The sequence below is a fragment of the Anser brachyrhynchus genome (genome assembly GCF_964034855.1).
Source record: "Anser brachyrhynchus genome assembly, contig: SCAFFOLD_660, whole genome shotgun sequence".
NCBI lineage: Eukaryota > Metazoa > Chordata > Aves > Anseriformes > Anatidae > Anser > Anser brachyrhynchus.
This window is the reverse complement of record NW_027663649.1, coordinates 1-18,815: the sequence shown is the minus strand read 5'-3', so window position 1 is coordinate 18,815 and position 18,815 is coordinate 1. Positions and strand designations below refer to the sequence as shown.

Here is an 18,815-nt window from a genome sequence, read left to right as displayed (position 1 = left end):
GAGGGGGGAGAGGGGGTGAGGGGACCGCCGCGCGCATGCGCGGCGTGAAATCCCCGACGGGAGGGGGAGTGGGGAAAAGAGCGCTGCGCGCATGCGCAGTGTGAAATCCCCGAGGAGACGGGGAGTGGGGGAAAGGACGCGCGCATGCGCAACGTGAAATCCCCGACGGGAGGGGGAGCGGGGGGAACGCCGCGCGCATGCGCAGTGCGTGGAGGGCCTGAGGGGAGGGGGGAGCGAGCGGGAGGGGAATCCCTGAGGGGAGGGGGGGGGAGGGGGAAACGAGCGCGCAGCGCATGCGCACGGCGGGAGGGGAGTTCCCTGAGAGGGAGGGGGAGGAGTGAGGAAAGCCCCGCGCGCATGCGCAGTGTGTGCGCGCACTGCCCGGGGGGGGGGGGGGGCTCGTTCCCCGCGCATGCGCACCGGCCCCCCCCAAGATGGCGCTGGTCTCGGCGGACTCGCGCATCGCGGAGCTGCTCGGGGAGCTGCACCAGCTCATCAAGCAGACGCAGGTAGCGGGGCTGGGGGGGCCTGGGAGGGGGTCCGGGGGACTTTGGGGGGGGTCCTGCGGGGGTTTGGGGGCGTCCGGGGGGGGGGGCCTGAGGGGGCTTCGGGGGGGCCTGAGGGGGTCTGGGGGTTCCTGAGGGGACCTGGGGGGTGTCTGAGGGGGTCGGGAGGGTCCCGAGGGGGTTTGAGGGGTCCTGGGGGGGTTTGGGGGGTCCTGGGGGGGTTTGGGGGGATCCTGAGGGGGTTTGGGGAGGCTTTGGGGGTCTTAGGGGGCCCTCGGGGGGTCCTGAGGGCCTTTGGGGGGGGATTGGGGGGGAATTGGGGGAGCTTTGGGGGGCCTCAGGGGGCTTGGGGGGATCTGGGGGGGGGTTGAGGGGTTCTGAGGGGATTTGGGGGGGGTCCTGAGAGAGTTTCGGGGGTCCTGAGTGGGCTCGAGGGAGTCCAGGGGTTATATGGGGGGTCCTGAGGGGGTCCTGAGGGGGTTTGGGGGCCCCTGAGGGGGTCCTGGGGCTATTTGGGGGCTGTTGAGGGGTCCTGGGAGGGCTTGGGGGGGGCCTGGGGGTGTCCTTTGGGGTCCCTGGGGGCTCCTGGGGAGGGTTGGGGGGTTTGGGGGGACCTTGGGGGGTGCTGAGGGACACTGGGGGGGGCTGGGGGGGTTCTTGAGAGAGTCCTGAGGGGACTAGGGGGGGTTCCAGTGGGGTTTGGGGGGGCTTAGGGGGAGTTGGGGGGCTCTGGAGGGGATTTGGGGGGCCCCGGGGGGATTTGGGGGGGTCCTGAGGGTTTTCGGGGTGCCGCCCCGCAGGAGGAGCGGTCCCGCAGCGAGCACAACCTGGTCAACATCCAGAAGACGCACGAGAGGATGCAGACGGAGAACAAAAGTCGGGGCTGGGGGGGATTTTGGGGTCATTTGGGGGGGGTTTGGGGCCGGGGGAGGGGTTTTGGGGGGACTTCAGGTGGTTTTGGGGGGGGCTTGGGGTGGTTTGGGGGGATCTGGGGGGCTTGGGGGGGGATTTAGGGGAAGGGTTTGGGGGTGTGGGGGCGGTTTGGGGTCAGGGGGTTGAGTTGGGGCCCTTTTGGGGCAATTCGTTGTTTATTTTGGGGACGATTCGGCCGGGGTTTTGGGGCCGGGAGGGTTTTTGGGGCGATTTGGGGCGGTTTCGGGGCCGGGGGAGGGGTCCTAACACCATGCCCCCCCCCTCCCCCAGTCTCCCCCTATTACCGCACGAAGCTGCGGGGGGCTCTACACCACCGCCAAGGCGGACGCTGAGGCCGAGTGCAAGTAAGGGGGGGGGGGACGGACCCCACGGACCCGATTCCGCCTTTTTTAGCCCCAAAAACGGCTGGGGTTCGCCCCCCCCCCCCCCGTTAATTCCGCCCGCCCCCCCCCCCCCCCCCCCCCCAGCATCCTGCGGAAGGCGCTGGACAAGATCGCCGAGATCAAGTCGCTGCTGGAGGAGCGCCGCATTGGTACGGCCCCAAAACCCCCTGAATTCACCCCAAAATCCCACCCCCAAATCCCCCCACATCCCCTGCTCCCAATTTGACCCCAAAATCTCCCCGAATCTGCCCCAAAATCCCCCCAAAACTGCCCCAAATCCCCCCCCAATCCCTCCCCAAACCTGATCCTAAATCCCACCCCAAATCCCACCCCAAATCCCTTCAAATTCCCCCCAAACCACCCCAAACGCCATCACCACCCCCAAATCCCCCCAAATTTCCCCCAAATCTCCCCAAATCCCCTGGCACGCAGCAGAAAACCCCAAGTTCCCCCCCAAATCGGAGCCGAAATCCCCTGAAATTCCCCCAGAGTGGCTGCCCGTTGCCCAAATTCCCCCAAAACGCGCCCAAAACGTAACTGGGTTTTCCCGGGACGCGTCCCGTCATCGTCACGAGCCCGAAATGTCGCAAACTTTCCCCAAAACGTACCAAAAAGAGTTTCGGAATCCTTTTAATGCTTTTTAAATCATTTAATGCTCGGAGAGGGCCCCCGAGTCCCCGAAAACTCATCCAGAAGACCCCAAAACACTTGGAAACTGCCCCAAAATGCATCCCAAAGCCCCCAGGCGGCCCTAAAAGACCCCAAAGTGGCCCTAAAAGCCCCAAATCTGCCTCAAATCTCCTCCAATCTCCCCCAAACGCACCCAAATCTGCCCCGGTTTCCCCCAAATGTTCTTTTTTCCTTTATATGGCTTCAAATTTTTCATATGTTTTCGTTATTTGGGCTTAAATTTTCTCGTGCCCCCCCCAAATTCCCCCCAATCCCCCCCAATTTGTTTTAAATTCTCTTGATTTCCCCCTAAATTGCCCTAAAAGCTGCTGGTGCCCTAAAGCTGCTGGTGTTGTCCCAAAGTGCCCTAAATTTCCACTCCTACCCCCCCAATTTTTTTTTTAAGATTTTTGTTATCACCTTAAATCATTTCTGTGTCCTTTTAAGCGATCCTAACCCCCTTTTATAGCCCCTTTCGGCCTTAAATTTCTCCCTGTATCCCCCCAAACTCCCCCAAATCCCCCCCAAACTTCCCTAAAGCCCCAATATTTCGTTATGTTTTTATCGCTCCCACCCCAAATCCCCATAAATCCCCCCCGTATCCCCCCCAAACACCCCAAAACACTCTTAAATTCCCCCCAAACGCCCCCGAAATCCTGCCGACTCCCCCGAACTAGCTGCAAACTCCCGCAAACGCCCCCAAAACCTTCTTAATTCCCCCCAAATTCCCCCCAAATTCTCCGAACGGCCCCGAAACCCGCTGAAACGCCCCCGAACCCCCCGCAAAATGCTCCTAAATCCCCCAAGCCGACCCCAAAACTCCCCCGTCCCCCCCCAAAAAACCCTCCTGAACTCCCCGAAATCCCCCCAAATCCCCCCAAACTCCCCCCGACCCTTCCTAAACTCTCCTAAAATCCCCCCGAACGCCCCAAAACGCCCCAAAATCCCACTAAACCCCCCCCAGTCCTCCTTGCCCCCCAAACCCTCCGAAACCCCCCCAAAATGCCCCAAAATCTTCCAACCCCCCCCACCCCCCTGCGCCCTCCCCCCACCCCCTGACCTGCCCCAAGCCCCGCCCCCTACAAGCCCCTCCCCTGGCCACACCCACCGCGAAGCCCCGCCCCTTGGAGCCCCGCCCCTTGGAGCCCCGCCCCTTGGAGCCCCGCCCCTTGGAGCCCCGCCCCTTGGAGCCCCGCCCCTTGGAGCCCCGCCCCTTGGAGCCCCGCCCCTTGGAGCCCCGCCCCTTGGAGCCCCGCCCCTTGGAGCCCCGCCCCTTGGAGCCCCGCCCCTTGGAGCCCCGCCCCTTGGAGCCCCGCCCCTTGGAGCCCCGCCCCTTGGAGCCCCGCCCCTTGGAGCCCCGCCCCTTGGAGCCCCGCCCCTTGGAGCCCCGCCCCTTGGAGCCCCGCCCCTTGGAGCCCCGCCCCTTGGAGCCCCGCCCCTTGGAGCCCCGCCCCTTGGAGCCCCGCCCCTTGGAGCCCCGCCCCTTGGAGCCCCGCCCCTTGGAGCCCCGCCCCTTGGAGCCCCGCCCCTTGGAGCCCCGCCCCTTGGAGCCCCGCCCCTTGGAGCCCCGCCCCTTGGAGCCCCGCCCCTTGGAGCCCCGCCCCTTGGAGCCCCGCCCCTTGGAGCCCCGCCCCTTGGAGCCCCGCCCCTTGGAGCCCCGCCCCTTGGAGCCCCGCCCCTTGGAGCCCCGCCCCTTGGAGCCCCGCCCCTTGGAGCCCCGCCCCTTGGAGCCCCGCCCCTTGGAGCCCCGCCCCTTGGAGCCCCGCCCCTTGGAGCCCCGCCCCTTGGAGCCCCGCCCCTTGGAGCCCCGCCCCTTGGAGCCCCGCCCCTTGGAGCCCCGCCCCTTGGAGCCCCGCCCCTTGGAGCCCCGCCCCTTGGAGCCCCGCCCCTTGGAGCCCCGCCCCTTGGAGCCCCGCCCCTTGGAGCCCCGCCCCTTGGAGCCCCGCCCCTTGGAGCCCCGCCCCTTGGAGCCCCGCCCCTTGGAGCCCCGCCCCTTGGAGCCCCGCCCCTTGGAGCCCCGCCCCTTGGAGCCCCGCCCCTTGGAGCCCCGCCCCTTGGAGCCCCGCCCCTTGGAGCCCCGCCCCTTGGAGCCCCGCCCCTTGGAGCCCCGCCCCTTGGAGCCCCGCCCCTTGGAGCCCCGCCCCTTGGAGCCCCGCCCCTTGGAGCCCCGCCCCTTGGAGCCCCGCCCCTTGGAGCCCCGCCCCTTGGAGCCCCGCCCCTTGGAGCCCCGCCCCTTGGAGCCCCGCCCCTTGGAGCCCCGCCCCCAGCACCCAAGATCGCCCCCGACCCTTCCCCACACCCCAACCCCCACCCACGGCCCCGCCCCCAAACCCCGCCCACCCAAGCCCCGCCCCCCACACGAGGCCACGCCCCTTTAAGTCCCGCCCCCCTGACTCTGGCCCCGCCCCCCAGCGGCCAAGATCGCCGGCATCTACAGCGACGCGGAGCCGCCGCGGAAGACGATGCGCCGCGGGGTGCTGATGACGCTGCTGCAGCAGTCGGCCATGACGCTGCCCCTCTGGATCGGCAAGCCCGGGGACAAGTGAGTGGGGGGGGAGGGGGGCGGGGCCACCGGGGGACACGCCCCTCTAAGCCCCGCCCCCGTGGGGACACGCCCTGATAAGCTCCGCCTCCCTCATGCCTCATACGCCCCGTAGCGCTGCATCTGCCACACCTCAGTGCTTCCCTAAGGCCCCGCCCACCTCGAAGCCCCGCCCACAAGCCCCGCCCACCCCGAGGCCACACCCCCTAAGGCCACGCCCACCGAAGACCCCGCCCACTTAAGCCCCGCCCCCAAAGGAGCCACGCCCCTCTAAACCCCACCCATTCGTGGGGTGGTCCATGCCCCCGGCCCCTCTTGCTCCGCCCCCAAGCCCCACCCACGTGACTCCCCACACCTGAGGCCCCGCCCACCGGAGGCCACACCCCCCGAGGCCACGCCCCTTCGAGCCACGCCCCTTTAACCCCCCCCTCCCCCGCCACCTTCCACATCCCCACCCCAATGCCCTGCCCCCAAACCCCGCCCCCTTAGGCTCCGCCCCCTTAGGCCCCGCCCCCTTAGGCTCCGCCCCCTTGGGCCCCACCCACTCGAGGCTCCACCCCCTGGGGCCACCCCCACCCTCGACCCCACCCCCTTAGGCCCCGCCCCTTAAAGCCACACCCCTTTAATTTCCACCTCCCCTGCCCACGGCATCATCTGCGTTCCCCCTGGACCCCACCCCCTTAGGCTCCGCCCCCGAGGCCCCACCCACCCCAAGCCCCGCCCACTTAACCCTCAACCCCCAGAGGCCACACCCACCTTAAGCCCCGCCCCCTGAGGTCCCGCCCTTTTAAGCCACGCCCCTTTTAACCCCCCCCCCATGTAGCGTCACCCCCACCCCCAAGACCCCGCCCCCTTAGGCTCCGCCCCCGGGACCCCACCCACCCCAAGCCCCGCCCCCTGAGGCCACGCCCACCACAAGCCCCGCCCCTTAAAGCCACACCGCTTTGATCTCCACCTCCCCTACCCACAGAGTCACCCAAGACCCCACCCACTTAGGCCCCGCCCCCACGTGGCCCCGCCCGCCCCCACGTGGCCCCGCCCGCCCCCACGTGGCCCCGCCCACCCCCACGAGGCCCCGCCCGCCCCCACGAGGCCCCGCCCACCCCCCACGAGGCCCCGCCCACCCCCACGAGGCCCCGCCCACCCCCCGCAGGCCCCCCCCCGCTGTGCGGCGCCATCCCGGCGGCCGGGGACTACGTGGCCAAGCCCGGGGACAAGGTGGCCGCGCGCGTCAAGGCGGTGGACGGCGACGAGCAGTGGATCCTGGCCGAGGTGGTCAGCTACAGCCACGCCGCCAACAAGTGCGGGTTTTGGGGCCATTTAGGGGTTTTTGGGGGGTTTTTATGGGGGTTTTGGGGTTTTTATGGGGTTTTAGGGGGTTTATTTGGGGCGGTTGGAGGGGGTTAAGGGGGGTTTTGGGGGGCTTTGGGGCGGTGTTTGGGGTGCTGAGATGGTTATGGGGAGAGTTTGGGGAGGTTTATGGGGTGGTTTTTGGGATTTCAGTGTTTTGGGGGTGGTTTTGGGGTGGTTTTGGGGTCTTTTAGGAGCACTCGGGCATATTTTGGGGCAGTTTTGCGGGTATGTTTGGGGTTTGTTGTGGCGTCCTTGGGGACTTTTGGGGTTTTGGGGTTCCTTTGGGGCGATTTTCGGGATGGTTTTGGGGCTGCTCCGGTGTGGATTTGGGGCCAGTTTTGGGGCTACTTTTGGGGGTCTCTTGGGATGGTTTCGCGTCTTCTTTGGGCTGGTTTTGGGTCTTTTTGGGGCCAGTTGAGTCCTCTCCATGCCCCCGTTTTGCGCCCTCACCCCCCACAGGTATGAGGTGGACGACATCGACGAGGAGGGCAAGGAGTGAGTTCCCCTTCCCTGACCCCAAATCCCCTTCCCTGACCCCAAATCCCCTTCCCTGACCCCAAATCCCCTTCCCTGACCCCAAATCCCCTTCCCTGACCCCAAATCCCCTTCCCTGACCCCAAAAAACTCCCCAACCCCAAATCCCCTTTCCCCATCCTAAACCCTTTTCCCTCACCCAGATCCGTTCTCTTCCACCCCAAATCCCCTCCGTTGACCCCAAATCCCCTCCGTTGACCCCAAATCCCCCTCCGTTGACCCCAAATCCCCCTCCGTTGACCCCAAATCCCCCTCCGTTGACCCCAAATCCCCCTCCGTTGACCCCAAATCCCCCTCCGTTGACCCCAAATCCCCTCCGTTGGCCCCAACTCCCTTTCGTTGGCCCCCAACTCCTCTCCCCTGACCCCAAATCCTCCCGACCCCAAATCCCTTTTCCCCATCCCAAACCCTTTTCCCTCACCCCAATCCCTTCTCCCCCACCCTAAATCCCCTCCATTGACCCCAAACCCCCTCCCCTCGCCCCCAAACCCCCTCCATTGACCCCAAATCCCTTTCCGTTGACCCCAAATCCCTTTCCGTTGACCCCAAGCTCCCTCTGTTGACCCTAAATCCCCTCCATTGATCCCAAATCCCCCTCCATTGACCCTAAGTCCCCTTCCCTAACCCCAAATCCCCCTCCATTGACCCCAAATCCCCCTCCATTGACCCTAAGTCCCTTTCCCTAACCCCAAATCCCCTCCGTTGACCCCAAATCCCCTCCATTGAACCCAAATCCCTTTCATTGGCCCCAAATCCTCCCGACCCCAAATCCCTTTTCCCTCACCCCAATCCCTTCTCCCCCACCCCAAACCCCCTCCATTGACCCCAAACCCCCTCCATTGACCCCAAACCCCCTCCATTGACCCCAAACCCCCTCCATTGACCCCAAACCCCCTCCATTGACCCCAAACCCCCTCCATTGACCCCAAACCCCCTCCATTGACCCCAAACCCCCTCCATTGACCCCAAACCCCCTCCATTGACCCCAAACCCCCTCCATTGACCCCAAACCCCCTCCATTGACCCCAAACCCCCTCCATTGACCCCAAACCCCCTCCATTGACCCCAAACCCCCTCCATTGACCCCAGATCCCCTGTGACCCCAAACCCACTCCGTTGACCCCAAACCCACTCCGTTGACCCCAAGCTCCCTCCGTTGACCCTAAATCCCCTCCGTCGGCCCCAAAACGCCCCCTGACCCCGCAAAACTCCCCCCAGGCGCCACACGCTGAGCCGCCGCCGCATCATCCCGCTGCCGCAGTGGAAGGCCAACCCCGAGACCGACCCCGAGGCGCTGTTCCAGAAGGAGCAGCTGGTGCTGGCCCTGTACCCGCAGACCACCTGCTTCTACCGCGCCCTCATCCACACGCCCCCGCAGCGGGTCCGTGCCCACATTCGCCCTTTTTTACCCCAAAATCCACCCCCCGCGGAGGCGCTGCTCCGTAAGGAGCGCCGGGCGCTGGCCCTACGCCCACCACCCGCCTCCCACCGCGCCCTTGTCCTTACGGCGGGTGGATGCCGCCCCCCCCCCCCCCGCCCCCGGCCCCAAATTTGCCGTTTTTCACCCCAAAATTCCCCCCCCCCGCAGCCGCAGGACGACTACTCGGTGCTGTTCGAGGACACCTCGTACGCCGACGGCTACTCGCCGCCCCTCAACGTGGCGCAGCGCTACGTGGTGGCCTGCAAGGAGACCAAGAAGAAGTGAGGAGGAGGGGGCTTGGGGGGTGCTTTTGGGGTCGTGGAGGAAATTTTGGGGGTCCTGGTGGTCGTTTTTGGGGTCTTGGTGCTCGTTTTGGGGCCCTCGGAGACCATTTTGGGGCCTTGGCGGCCGTTTTAGGGCCCTGCAGTGACCATTTGGGGACCCCCCTGGCAACTATTTTGGGATTTTCCCCGTGGATGACAACTTCGGGACCCCTTAGATGCCATTTTGGGGTCTTGGTGGCTGTTTTGGGGTCTTAGCAGCCATTTTAGGGCCCTCAGAGACCATTTTGGGGTCTTGGCGGCCATTTTGTGACCCCCTGGCAGCCATTTTTGGGCCCCTCAGACCCCATTTGGGGACCCTTCAGAAACCATTTTGGGATCGCCCCCCATGGGCGACCACTTTGGGACCCCTTAAACACCATTTTGGGGTCCTGGTGGCCATTTTTGGGGTCTTAGCGGCCGTTTTGAGGCCCTTAGAAACCATTTTGGGGTCTTGGCGGCCATTTTGTGACCCCCCGGCAGCCATTTTGGGGCCCTTCAGTGACGATTCGGGGACCCCCCCGCAGTTATTTTGGGATTTTCCCCCGTGGGTGACCACTTTGGGATCTCTCAGACAACGTTTTGGGGTCCTGGTGGCTGTTTTTGGGGCCTTAGTGGGCATTTCGGGGCCCTCAGAGACCATTTTGGGGTCTTGGCGGCCATTTTGGGGCCCCTCAGCAACCATTTGGGGACCCCAAAGACACAATTCTGGGGGTTTTCCCCATGGATGACAACTTTGGGACCCCTTAAACACCATTTTGGGGTCGTTGTGGCCGTTTTGGGGTCTTGCTTTCACTTCGGGACTTCCTTTGGGGCCATTTTGGGAGTTTTTACCCCCGTTTTGGGGTCGTCCCCATTAAATGCTGCGGGAACGCCCCGCACTGCCTCCAGCTCCGTTATTGCCTCGTCGTGGGGGGCTGGGGGGAGACCCCCAGCCGCGATTTGGGGCAGTTTGGGGGGATTTTAGGGGGATTTGGGACGGCTGGGAGCGTTTTGGGGTGCGTTGCGGGGGGCTTCATGGAATTGGGGTGGTTTGGGGGGTGGTTTTGGAGCGGTTTTCGGGCATTTCAGGGGCTTTGGGGGCTTTAGGGGTGTTTTTAGGATGGTTTGAGGGCTTTGGGGAGTGTTTGTGGGGTAGTTTGGGGGCTTCGGAGGTGTTTTTGGGGTGTTTCTGGGGTTTTTAGGATGGTTTGGGGGTGGCTGAGGAGGCTTTAGGGGTGTTTTGGGTGTTTCTGGCGTGATTTGGGGTCTTTGGGGGTGTTTTTGGGGGGGTTTGGGGGTTTTGGGAGGTGTTTTGGGGGTTTTTAGGAGGGTTTGGGGGATGATTGGGGGGCTTTAGAAGTGTTTTGGGGCTGGTTTGGGGGGCTTTGGGGTTGGTTTGGGGGGTTTTAGGAGGGTTTGGGGGTTTGGGGGATGACTGGGGGGCTTTAGAAGTGTTTTGGGGCTGGTTTGGGGGGCTTTGGGGTTGGTTTGGGGGGTTTTAGGAGGGTTTGGGGGTTTGGGGGATGATTGGGGGGCTTTAGAAGTGTTTTGGGGCTGGTTTGGGGGGCTTTAGGGCTGGTTTTGGGGTGGTTTGGGATAATTTGGAGTGTCCCGAGTCCTTTTTGGGGTGGTTTTGGGGCAATTTACGGTCAATTTGGGGGATCCTGCGGCCCTCGGAAGCACATCAGACCCCGTACGCCCCCCCCCGGCCCCACAATTGACCTCTGAAGCCCCCAGACCTGCGGGGGCGGGGCCAGAGCAGGCCCCGCCCCCTGCCTTTATTAAGAATAATTAAGATGCGCCGGAAGGGGCGGAGCCTCGGGCAGGCCCCGCCCCCTGGCGCAGCCGCAGCTCGTCCGCCCAGTGACCCTGCAGGGGAGGGGGGAGCCGATGACGTCACGGGTGGGCGTGGCACAGAGAGGTGGGCGTGGCCGGGGGGAGGGGCGTGGCTCACCAGCTCGGGGTCCTCCAGCCCCGCCTCCTCCTCCTCGTCGTCATGGTAACCGTGGTAGTGGCGAATCAGCTCCCCCCACAGCACGTCCTGCTGGCAGCTGCTCAGCGGTTGCCGGGTCAACGGGCCCCGCCCCCCGGCAACAGGCCCCGCCCCCTGGCAACGGGCCCCGCCCCCCGGCAACAGGCCCCGCCCCTAGCAACAGGCCCCGCCCCCTGGCAACAGGCCCCGCCCCCTGCCCGGCAGCCCCCTAGCAACGCTCCCCTATTAACAGTGGGTGGGGTGAAGCCTGCCCCTAGCAACTGGCTCCTCCCCTGGCAACAGGCCCCGCCCCCGGCAACCAGACCAACCCCTAGCAACTGGCCACGCCCCCTAGCAACTGGCCACACCCCCTAGCAACTGGCCACACCCCCTAGCAACTGGCCACGCCCCCTAGCAACGCCCCCATAGCAACAGCGATGCGGCCTAGCAGACGGGCTGAAGCCTGCCCCTAGCAACCGGGCCTGGCCCTAGCAACCGCCCCTAGCAACCACCCCATCGCCTCGGCAACCACCCCGTCGCCGCGACAACGACCCCGTCGCCGCGACAACCGCCCCCTGGCCGCGGCGACTCACCCGGGGCAGGCCCCGCGCAGGGGCAGCAGCTCGCGGGGCTCCGAGCGCAGGAAGCGCGGCGCCAGGCACAGGGCGTGCGTCACCGCCGGGCAGCCGGGCCGCGGGCAGCGCAGGGGGGCGGAGTCAGGGCCCTGGGGGGCGGGGCCAGCCTCAGGGGGCGGGGCCAGCCTCAGGGGGCGGAGCCTCGAGCCACCCAAGCCCCGCCCCCCCTCCTTACCTCGCAGGGCAGCCCACAGAGGCTGCAGGGAGGGGGCGGAGCCAAGGCGGCGGGGGGCGTGGCCAAACCGGCGGGGGGCGTGGCCTTCCTCCTCGGGGGGCGTGGCCTCGGCCCACGCGGGTCCACCTCGACGACGACGTGCGAGGGCGGGGCGGGGGCGGGGCCGGGCGGGGGGCGGAGCCAGCGGAGGCGCAGGGGGAGGCGGCTCCAGGGGGGGGCGCGCAGGAGGCGGGGCAGCAGCCGCAGGGCGAAGGCGATGGGCCGCTCGCGGCGGCGGCGGCGCGGCGACACGCCGGGGAGGCGGCGGGAGGCCGAGGGGTGCTGCCACGCCCACTCGAACTGCGGGGGGGGGGGCAGGGACATGGCGTAAGGGGCGGGGCCAGGGCTTTGGGGGCGGGGCCAGGGCTTTGGGGGCGGGGCCAGGGCTTTGGGGGGCGGGGTCATGGCATTTGGGGGTGGGATGAGGGCTTTGGGGGGGCACGGGCAGGGATTTTGGGGTGGGGTCAGGGCATTGGGAGGGGGGTGAGGGCTTTGGGGGGCACGGGCAGGGATTTTGGGGTGGGGTTAGGGCTTTTGGGGGTGGGGTCAGGGATGTTGGGGGGTGGGATCAGGGCGTTGGGGGCGTGGCCAGGGATTTTGGGGTGGGGTCAGGGCATTGGGGCGGGGCCATGGGTTTGTGGGCAGAGATAAGAGAGGGGTGGGGTCAGGTATCGAGGGGGCGTGGTTAAGGAAAGGGGCGGGGCCGGGGGCTGGGGGAGGAGCCTGGCTCTTGGGGGCGGGGCCAGGAGTTGGGGGCGGGGCCAGGACTTCGGGGGCCGCGGTCCAGAAATGGGCGGGCTCAGGGGAAGTGGGTGGAGCCTGGACATCGGGGGCGTGGCCAAGAGCTTGTGGGGGCGTGGTCAGGGTATTGGGGGCGGGGCCAGATATTGGGGGCGGGGCCAGATATTGGGGGCGGGCTCTAGGAGCCGGACGACCCAAGGGGGCGGGGCTTTAAACCGGGGGGCGCGTCGAGGACACAAAGCGGGGCGGGGGCACGGGAAAAGCGGGCGCGTCCTCACCCTCAGCGCCGCCACGTCGGACGGGAAGCCGTGCACGTAGAGCTCCATCTCCCTGCGGAAGTGACGTCAGCGCCTCCCCCTCCCCCCCCTTCCCCCCCCCCCCCCGCCCCCCACTCACCCCCCCCTCACCAGGGCCCGCGGCCGCTCGTCCTCCAGGCCCCGCCGTGCCGCCGCCCCGCGTTGTGCTGCCGCAGCCGCCGCTCCGGGTCCAGGCTGAAGCCGACGTAGGCCCCGCCGCGGGCCCCGGGGGCGGCCGAGCGCAGCAGGTACACGGCCCGCAGCGACATCGCCGCCACACGGCCCCCCCCCCGCCCAGCGGCTCCGCCACCCCGCTTCCGCTTCCGGTCCGCAGCCCTGTTGCTAAGCGACCGCCCCCCACTTCCGCCGCGCTCCCCCGTTGCCCTGCGCCGTCCCCCACTTCCGCCACGCCTCCCACAGGCCCCCGCGCCGCGCCGCTCCCGCCCCCCCGCCCCGTTGCTAAGCAACCCCCTTCCACTTCCGCCCCCTTCCCCCGTTGCTACGCGACCGCTCCTCGCCCCGCCCCTTCCGCCTCTGCCCCGCCCTCTGATTGGCCGCCGCCCTCCCACCGCCTCCTCCCCATTGGCTGCCGCCCGGCCGGGCCTTTCCGGGGCCATGGCGGAGCCGGAGCTGAGCGCGGAGGCGCTGCGGGAGCGGCTGCGGCGGGAGCTGGGAGCAGAGCACGTGGTGGGCGGGGGGGGGGGGACCGGGGGGCTTCATTAGGCTTTAATAGGTCTCTGTGGGGCTTAATAGGCCTTAGTAGGCCCCGGTAGACCTCTATAGGGCCTTAATGGAGGCTTTATAGGTCGTAGGAGGCCGCGCTGGGCCTTAATCGCCCTCACTAGGCCGCAGTTGGTCTCTATAGGCCTTAGCAGGCCCTCAGAAGGGCTCAGTGGGTCTCTGTAGGGCCTCAGTCGGCTTTAATAGGTCGTAGGAGGCCGCGCTGGGCCTTAATAGGCCTCACTGGGCTGCAGCGTAGGCCTCAGGAGACCTTAATAGGCCTCAGTAGGCTTCCTTAGGCCTCAGAAGGCCTCCGTGGGTCTCTGTAGGTCTCAGTGGGTCTCTACAGGCCTTAGTAGGCTCCACGAGGCTTTAGGAGGCCTTCATAGGTCTCGGTAGGCTTCAGTAGGTCTCTGTAGACCGTAGTAGGTATCAGTGGGCCTCAGTAGTGTGCAGTCGGTCTCTGCAGGCCTTCACAAGCCCCAGTAGGCTTCAGCAGGGCTCTACAGACCTTAGTAGGTCTCTACAGGTCTCAGTAGGCTTCTGGAGACCTTGGTAGGCCTCTACGGGCCTTGGTAGGCCTCTACGGACCTTGGTAGGCCTCTACGGACCTTGGTAGGCCTCTACGGACCTTGGTAGGCCTCTACGGACCTTGGTAGGCCTCTACGGACCTTGGTAGGCCTCTACGGACCTTGGTAGGCCTCTACGGACCTTGGTAGGCCTCTACGGACCTTGGTGGGTCTCTACGGACCTTGGTGGGTCTCTACGGACCTTGGTAGGCCTCTACGGACCTTGGTAGGCCTCTACGGACCTTGGTAGGCCTCTACGGACCTTGGGAGTCCTCAGTAGGTCTCTACAGCTCTCAGTGGGCTTCAGTAGGGCCGCGCTAGGCCTTAGGGGACCGTAATAGGGCCTGAGAAGGCTTCAGTAGGCAGCAGTAGACCTCTACGGATCTCCTTAGGCCTCGGTAGGCTTTAATTAGCCTGTATGGACCTCGTTAGGCCTCATTGGGCCACCCCAGGCCTTATTAGGCCTTTGTAGACCTTAATAGGCCTCAGAAGGCTTCAGGAGGCCGCAGTAGATCTCTGCAGACCTCAGTAGGCCTCATTAGGCTTTAATTGACCTCTCTGGGCCTAACGAGGCCTAATTAGGCCTAATTAGGCCTCGTTAGGCCCCCCCAGCCCCCCCTGAGCCCCCGTTTGCCCCCGCAGGAGGTGGAGGACACGACGGCCGCCCGCTGCGCCGCCAGCTTCCGCGTGCTGGTGGTGGCGGCCGCCTTCCGCGGCAAGGGGCTGCTGCAGCGGCACCGGTAGGAGCTCGGCGCAGGGGGGGGGGGGGGGTTGGGTTTGGGGGCGTTTCCTGGGGGTTTGGGGGCGGTTTTTTTTGGGGGCTGACTTCCCCCCCACCCCGTTTTGCGTTCCAGGCTGGTGAACGAGGCGCTGGCGGCGGAGCTGGGCCGCATCCACGCGCTGGAGCAGCGCACGCTCACCCCCGAGCAGTGGGCGGCCGAGGGGGGGCAGTGAGAGGAGCCCCTCCCCCACCGCCTGCGTCACCTGGCCGTCCCCTCCCCCCCCCCGTAACACCCCCAAGAGGAGGCCTTCATTGCGGCCCCCCCCCTCCCCTGATTAAACTTCTTTTCTAATTAAGCTCCTCTCCTAATTGAAGCCCACCCCAATTAGGCTCCTCCCGCAATTAAGCCCCCCCAATTAAACTCCTTCCCAATGAGACCCATCCCCCAACAAGACCCCTCCCCCAATTAAGCCCCTCCCCCAATTAAGCCCCTCCCCCAATTAAGCCCCTCCCCCAATTAAGCCCCTCCCCCAATTAAGCCTCTCCCCTAATTAAGCCCCTGCTCCGATTAAAGCCCCCTGATGAAGCCCCTCCCATATGAAACCCATCCCCCAATTAAGCCACCATTAATCTCCTCCCCAATTAAGCCCTTCCCCCGATGAACCCCCTCCCCAATTAAGCCCCTCCCCCATTAAGCCCCGCCCCCAATTAAGCCCCCTGCCCTTATTCCTTGGGGGGAGGGAGCTCCAGGGCGGGGGGAGGGGCACCTGTACAGGTGGGGGCGGGGCCAAAAGGGGGCGTGGCCAAGAGGGGGCGTGGCCAAAAGGGGGCGGGGCCAAAAGGGGGCGGGGCCAAAAGGGGGCGGGGCCAAATCCCGGAACCGGGAATCCGGGATCGGGGAAGCCGGCAGCCGGAGGAGGAAGAGGGGGCGACGAGCTCCCCTCGCCCACCCCCCTCGCGCCCCCTTCCCCCGCCCCTCCCCCACCCAAGATGGCCGCCGCCGCCGCCCCCCTGCTGGGGCTGGGGCTGGGGCTGGGGCTGGGGCTGGCGGCGGCCGCGGGGCTGTGGCGGGCGCGGGAGCGGGCGGAGCGCGAGCGGCCCCGGGCGGCCTTCGGGGCGAGGACGGCGGCGCACAGGGGGGGTGAGGGTGGGGGGGGAGGGGCAGGGGGCTGGGGGAGGGGGGGAGGGAGGGGGGAGGGAAGGGGGATTCGGGGGAAAAGGTTGAGGAAATGGGGGATTTTGGGGGGGGAAATGGGGAGGGGGTGGGGGAGGGGCGTGGGGAGGGGGAGGGGTGGGGAGGTGGGGTGGGGGAGGGGAGGGGGGAAGGAGAAAGGGGAGGGGGAGAGGGGAGGGGGACTGGGGGAAAAGGAGGGGGTTTTGGGGGGGGTTGGGGGGGAAACGGGGGGGTGGGGGAGGGGGTGCGGGGTGGGGGAGGGGGGGTTTGGGGGAGGGGAAGTGGGGAGGGGGGGTGGGGGGAGGGAAAGGGGCAGGAGGGGCGGGGGGCAAAGAGCGAGGGGGCGTGGCTTCAATCATGGGGGCGTGGCTTCACACCTGGGGGCGTGGCCTCGACCTGGGGGCGTGGCCTCACACGTGGGGGCGTGGCTTCACACCTGGGGGCGTGGCCTCACACGTGTGGGCGTGGCCTCACACGTGTGGGCGTGGCCTCACACGTGGGGGCGTGGCTTCACACGTGGGGGCGTGGCCTCGACTTGGGGGCGTGGCCTCACACGTGGGGGCGTGGCCTCGACCTGGGGGCGTGGCCTCACACGTGGGGGCATGCCCCCGACGCCCCGCCCACCCCCTTATAAGGCTGCGGCGAGCGCCTGGAGAACACGATGGAGGCCTTCGAGAAGTGAGTAGGCGGGGCTCCCGCTTAGCCCCGCCCCCTCGGGGCCACGCCCCCTAGGGCCACGCCCCCTCGGGGCCACGCCCACCCTGACCACGCCCACCCCGGCCCCGCCCCCGCAGCGCGGTGGCGCAGGGCGCGGAGCTGCTGGAGCTGGACTGCCGGCGCACGCGGGACGGCGCCGTGGTGCTGAGCCACGACCGGGGGCTGCGGCGCCAGGCGGGCCTCGACCGGGACCTGCGGGACCTGGCCTACGAGGTGGGAGCCCCGAAATCCCCGGGTTTTGCCCCAAAAATAGAGGCGGGCTTTGGGACCCGATTCCGGAGGGTTTTCGGCCCAAAACCGGCTGCGTCCGCAGGAGCTGCCGCCCTACAAGGAGGCGCTGGAGGTGACGTTTGCGCCCGGTGAGACGGTCCTGGGGGATTTGGGGGAGAATTTGGGGGGTTTTGGGGAGAATTTGGTTTTTTGGGGGGGAGAATTCGGGGGTTTTATGGTGCGTTTGGGGGTTTTGGGGGGATTTGGGGGGGTTTGGGGGGGATTTGGGGTGACTTGGGGGGATTTAGGGTGGGGCTGGGGGGATTTGGGGGGATTTGGGGGGATTTGGGGGGGATTTGGGGTGACTTGGGGGGATTTAGGGTGGGGCTGGGGGGATTTGGGGGGATTTGGGGGGATTTGGGGGGGATTTGGGGTGACTTGGGGGGATTTAGGGTGGGGCTGGGGGGAATTCGGGGCATTTGGGGGGATTTGGGGAGGTTTTGGGGGGATTTGGGAGGGCTTGGGGGGGATTTTTGGGGTGGTTCGGGGGGATTTGGGGGGGTCGGGGCAATATAGGGGGAATTTGGGGAGGTTTGCGGGGATTTGGAGGGGGATTTAGGGGGGATCTGGGGATGTTGTGGTGGGATTTGGGGGGGTTTGGGGGGATTCGGGGGGATTTAGGAGGAATTTGGGGAGGTTTGGGAGGGTTCTGGGGGGATTTTTGGGGGGGATTTGGGGTGGGGAAGGACTTGGGGGGGATTGGGGGTGATTTTGAGGGGTTTAGAGGTACCTGGGGGGAGTTTGGGAGGGGATTTGGGGTGAGGAGGGATTAGGGGGCAATCTGGGGAAGTCTTAGGGGGCTTTAGGGGCAATTTGGGGAGGTTTGGGGGGGGCCCTGGGGAGATTTGGGGTGACTTTGGGGGGGATTTCAGGGGGGTTGGGAGCGGGATTGGGGCCAGTGGGGGGTTTGGGGTGATGTTGGGGGGCATTTGGGGGGATTTTGGTGCGGTTTTGGGGCAGGTGGTGATTCGGGGGGGTGACGCAGGGGGGTTTCGGGGCCGACCTCCCCCCCCAGCCCCCCCCTTTACCCCCCCCCTACCCCCACCCAAGGGTGCTACTCGCGGGGCCGCGACCGCCGCATGCCGCGCCTGGACGAGGTCTTCGCCCGCTTCCCGCACGTGGCCGTCAGCGTCGAGATCAAGGACGACGACGACGAGCTCATCCAGCAGGTGGGCCCTCATTTGCATATGCAAACGAGAAGGGGCGGGGCCCGATGACGTCATAACCACGCCCCCTTCCCCCCCCCCCGAAGGTGGCGGAGCTGGTGCGGCGCCACGACCGCGCCGCCATCACCCTCTGGGCCTCCTTCGACGACCGCATCCTGCGCAAGTGCCGGGCGGCGGTGAGGCCACGCCCCCCCCCCACCCCGCGTGACGTCACGCGCCTTCCCTGTGACGTCACGACCCTCGCGGTGACGTCACGTGCCCTCCTCCAGCACCCCGGGATGCCGTACGGCTTCTCGCCGCGGCGGGCGCTGCTGGTGCTCGCCTTCCACTACCTGGGGCTGCTGCCGCTGCTGCCCCTGGGGGAGGCGGCGCTGCTGGGACCCCTGCCCGGCATCATCAACAGGTTTTGGGGAAAATCTGCGGGGTTTTGGGGAAATCTGGGGGGGGGGGGTTGGGGGAAATTTAGTGGGTTTGGGGGGGGTTTGGGGGGTTTTGGGGGGGTTGTGGGGTGATGGGGGAGGTGGGGATAGAAGCAGATGGGGGATGTCGGGGATTTGGGGGGATTTGGGGGGGGTTCGGGGGGATTTGGGGGATTTGGGGGGGGTCTCAGGGGCATTTGGGGGGGGTCTCGGGGGGTCTGGCAGCGCGGTGCCACCCCCCAGGACCCCCCCCCCCCCAAATTTCCCCCTTCCCCGCCCCCAGGACGTATTTCCCGGTGCCCAAGGGAATCCTGGGGCAGGCGCTTGCCCTGCTGGCTGACAAGTGAGTGCTCCCCCCCCCCCCCCTTATGACGTCATAACCCTCGTGATGACAATCGTGTCATCCGCGATGACGTCATAGGCCACCCGGTGACGTCGTATGGTGAGGTCATGGACCCCCCCCCCCAGGTTCATCGTGACCAAGGGGGCTGCTGCAGCACCTGCGGGAGCGCGACATCCAGGTGGGGGGACGGGGGCACGAGGACATGGGGTGGGGGTT

General features: G+C 66.8%; 4 protein-coding genes across 5 annotated transcripts; 3 read left to right on the top strand and 1 right to left on the bottom strand.

Annotated features, from left to right (window-relative positions):
- Positions 1-318: 318 nt before the first annotated feature.
- SGF29 (SAGA complex associated factor 29) lies at positions 319-9,552 on the top strand. The gene is given in 10 exon segments (XM_080609238.1): positions 319-509; positions 1,307-1,382; positions 1,710-1,738; positions 1,740-1,783; positions 1,907-1,971; positions 4,904-5,034; positions 6,189-6,334; positions 6,846-6,881; positions 8,139-8,301; positions 8,509-9,552. Coding segments are annotated over 10 exon segments (882 nt in total). The 5' UTR covers positions 319-434; the 3' UTR covers positions 8,626-9,552.
- Positions 9,553-10,185: 633 nt separating this feature from the next.
- On the bottom strand, positions 10,186-12,836 carry SLX1B (SLX1 homolog B, structure-specific endonuclease subunit). Of its 2 annotated transcripts, XM_080609239.1 has the most exons (7): positions 12,612-12,836; positions 12,483-12,534; positions 11,425-11,763; positions 11,208-11,338; positions 10,597-10,693; positions 10,416-10,511; positions 10,186-10,333 (listed from the first exon to the last, which is right to left on the bottom strand). In XM_080609239.1, the coding sequence occupies exons 1-6, from the start codon at positions 12,767-12,769 to the stop codon at positions 10,434-10,436; spliced, it is 855 nt and encodes a 284-aa protein (XP_080465365.1). In that variant the 5' UTR covers positions 12,770-12,836; the 3' UTR covers positions 10,186-10,333; positions 10,416-10,433. The 2 variants fall into 2 exon arrangements, 1 of the variants encoding a protein (XP_080465365.1); XR_013944459.1 differs by having other exon boundaries at positions 10,314-10,511; positions 10,597-10,683; positions 12,612-12,834.
- A 195-nt stretch (positions 12,837-13,031) lies between these two features.
- LOC308187094 (bolA-like protein 2) lies at positions 13,032-14,866 on the top strand. The gene is made up of 3 exons (XM_080609240.1): positions 13,032-13,187; positions 14,432-14,529; positions 14,644-14,866. The coding sequence occupies exons 1-3, from the start codon at positions 13,116-13,118 to the stop codon at positions 14,741-14,743; spliced, it is 270 nt and encodes an 89-aa protein (XP_080465366.1). The 5' UTR covers positions 13,032-13,115; the 3' UTR covers positions 14,744-14,866.
- Positions 14,867-15,380: 514 nt separating this feature from the next.
- LOC308187091 (lysophospholipase D GDPD3-like) lies at positions 15,381-18,806 on the top strand (the record flags this gene model as incomplete). Its single annotated transcript, XM_080609237.1, has 9 exons — positions 15,381-15,651; positions 16,320-16,362; positions 16,479-16,614; positions 16,715-16,760; positions 17,722-17,840; positions 17,924-18,013; positions 18,107-18,240; positions 18,540-18,599; positions 18,725-18,806. Coding segments are annotated over exons 1-9 (861 nt in total), but the record flags the coding sequence as incomplete, so codon positions are not given.
- Between the last annotated feature and the right edge of the window lie 9 nt (positions 18,807-18,815).

Excerpts from the sequence above, each read along its gene's own strand:
- SLX1B (XM_080609239.1), bottom strand. The coding sequence starts at position 12,769 with ATGTCGCTGCGGGCCGTGTACCTGCTGCGCTCGGCCGCCCCCGGGGCC. Across the intron at positions 11,764-12,482 it reads CCGACGTGGCGGCGCTGAGG|TTCGAGTGGGCGTGGCAGCA; the intron begins GTGAGGACGCGC and ends CCCCCCCCGCAG. Across the intron at positions 11,339-11,424 it reads TCTGTGGGCTGCCCTGCGAG|GGCCCTGACTCCGCCCCCCT; the intron begins GTAAGGAGGGGG and ends CCCGCCCCCCAG.
- LOC308187094 (XM_080609240.1), top strand. The coding sequence starts at position 13,116 with ATGGCGGAGCCGGAGCTGAGCGCGGAGGCGCTGCGGGAGCGGCTGCGG. Across the intron at positions 13,188-14,431 it reads AGCTGGGAGCAGAGCACGTG|GAGGTGGAGGACACGACGGC; the intron begins GTGGGCGGGGGG and ends TTGCCCCCGCAG. Across the intron at positions 14,530-14,643 it reads GGGCTGCTGCAGCGGCACCG|GCTGGTGAACGAGGCGCTGG; the intron begins GTAGGAGCTCGG and ends TTTGCGTTCCAG.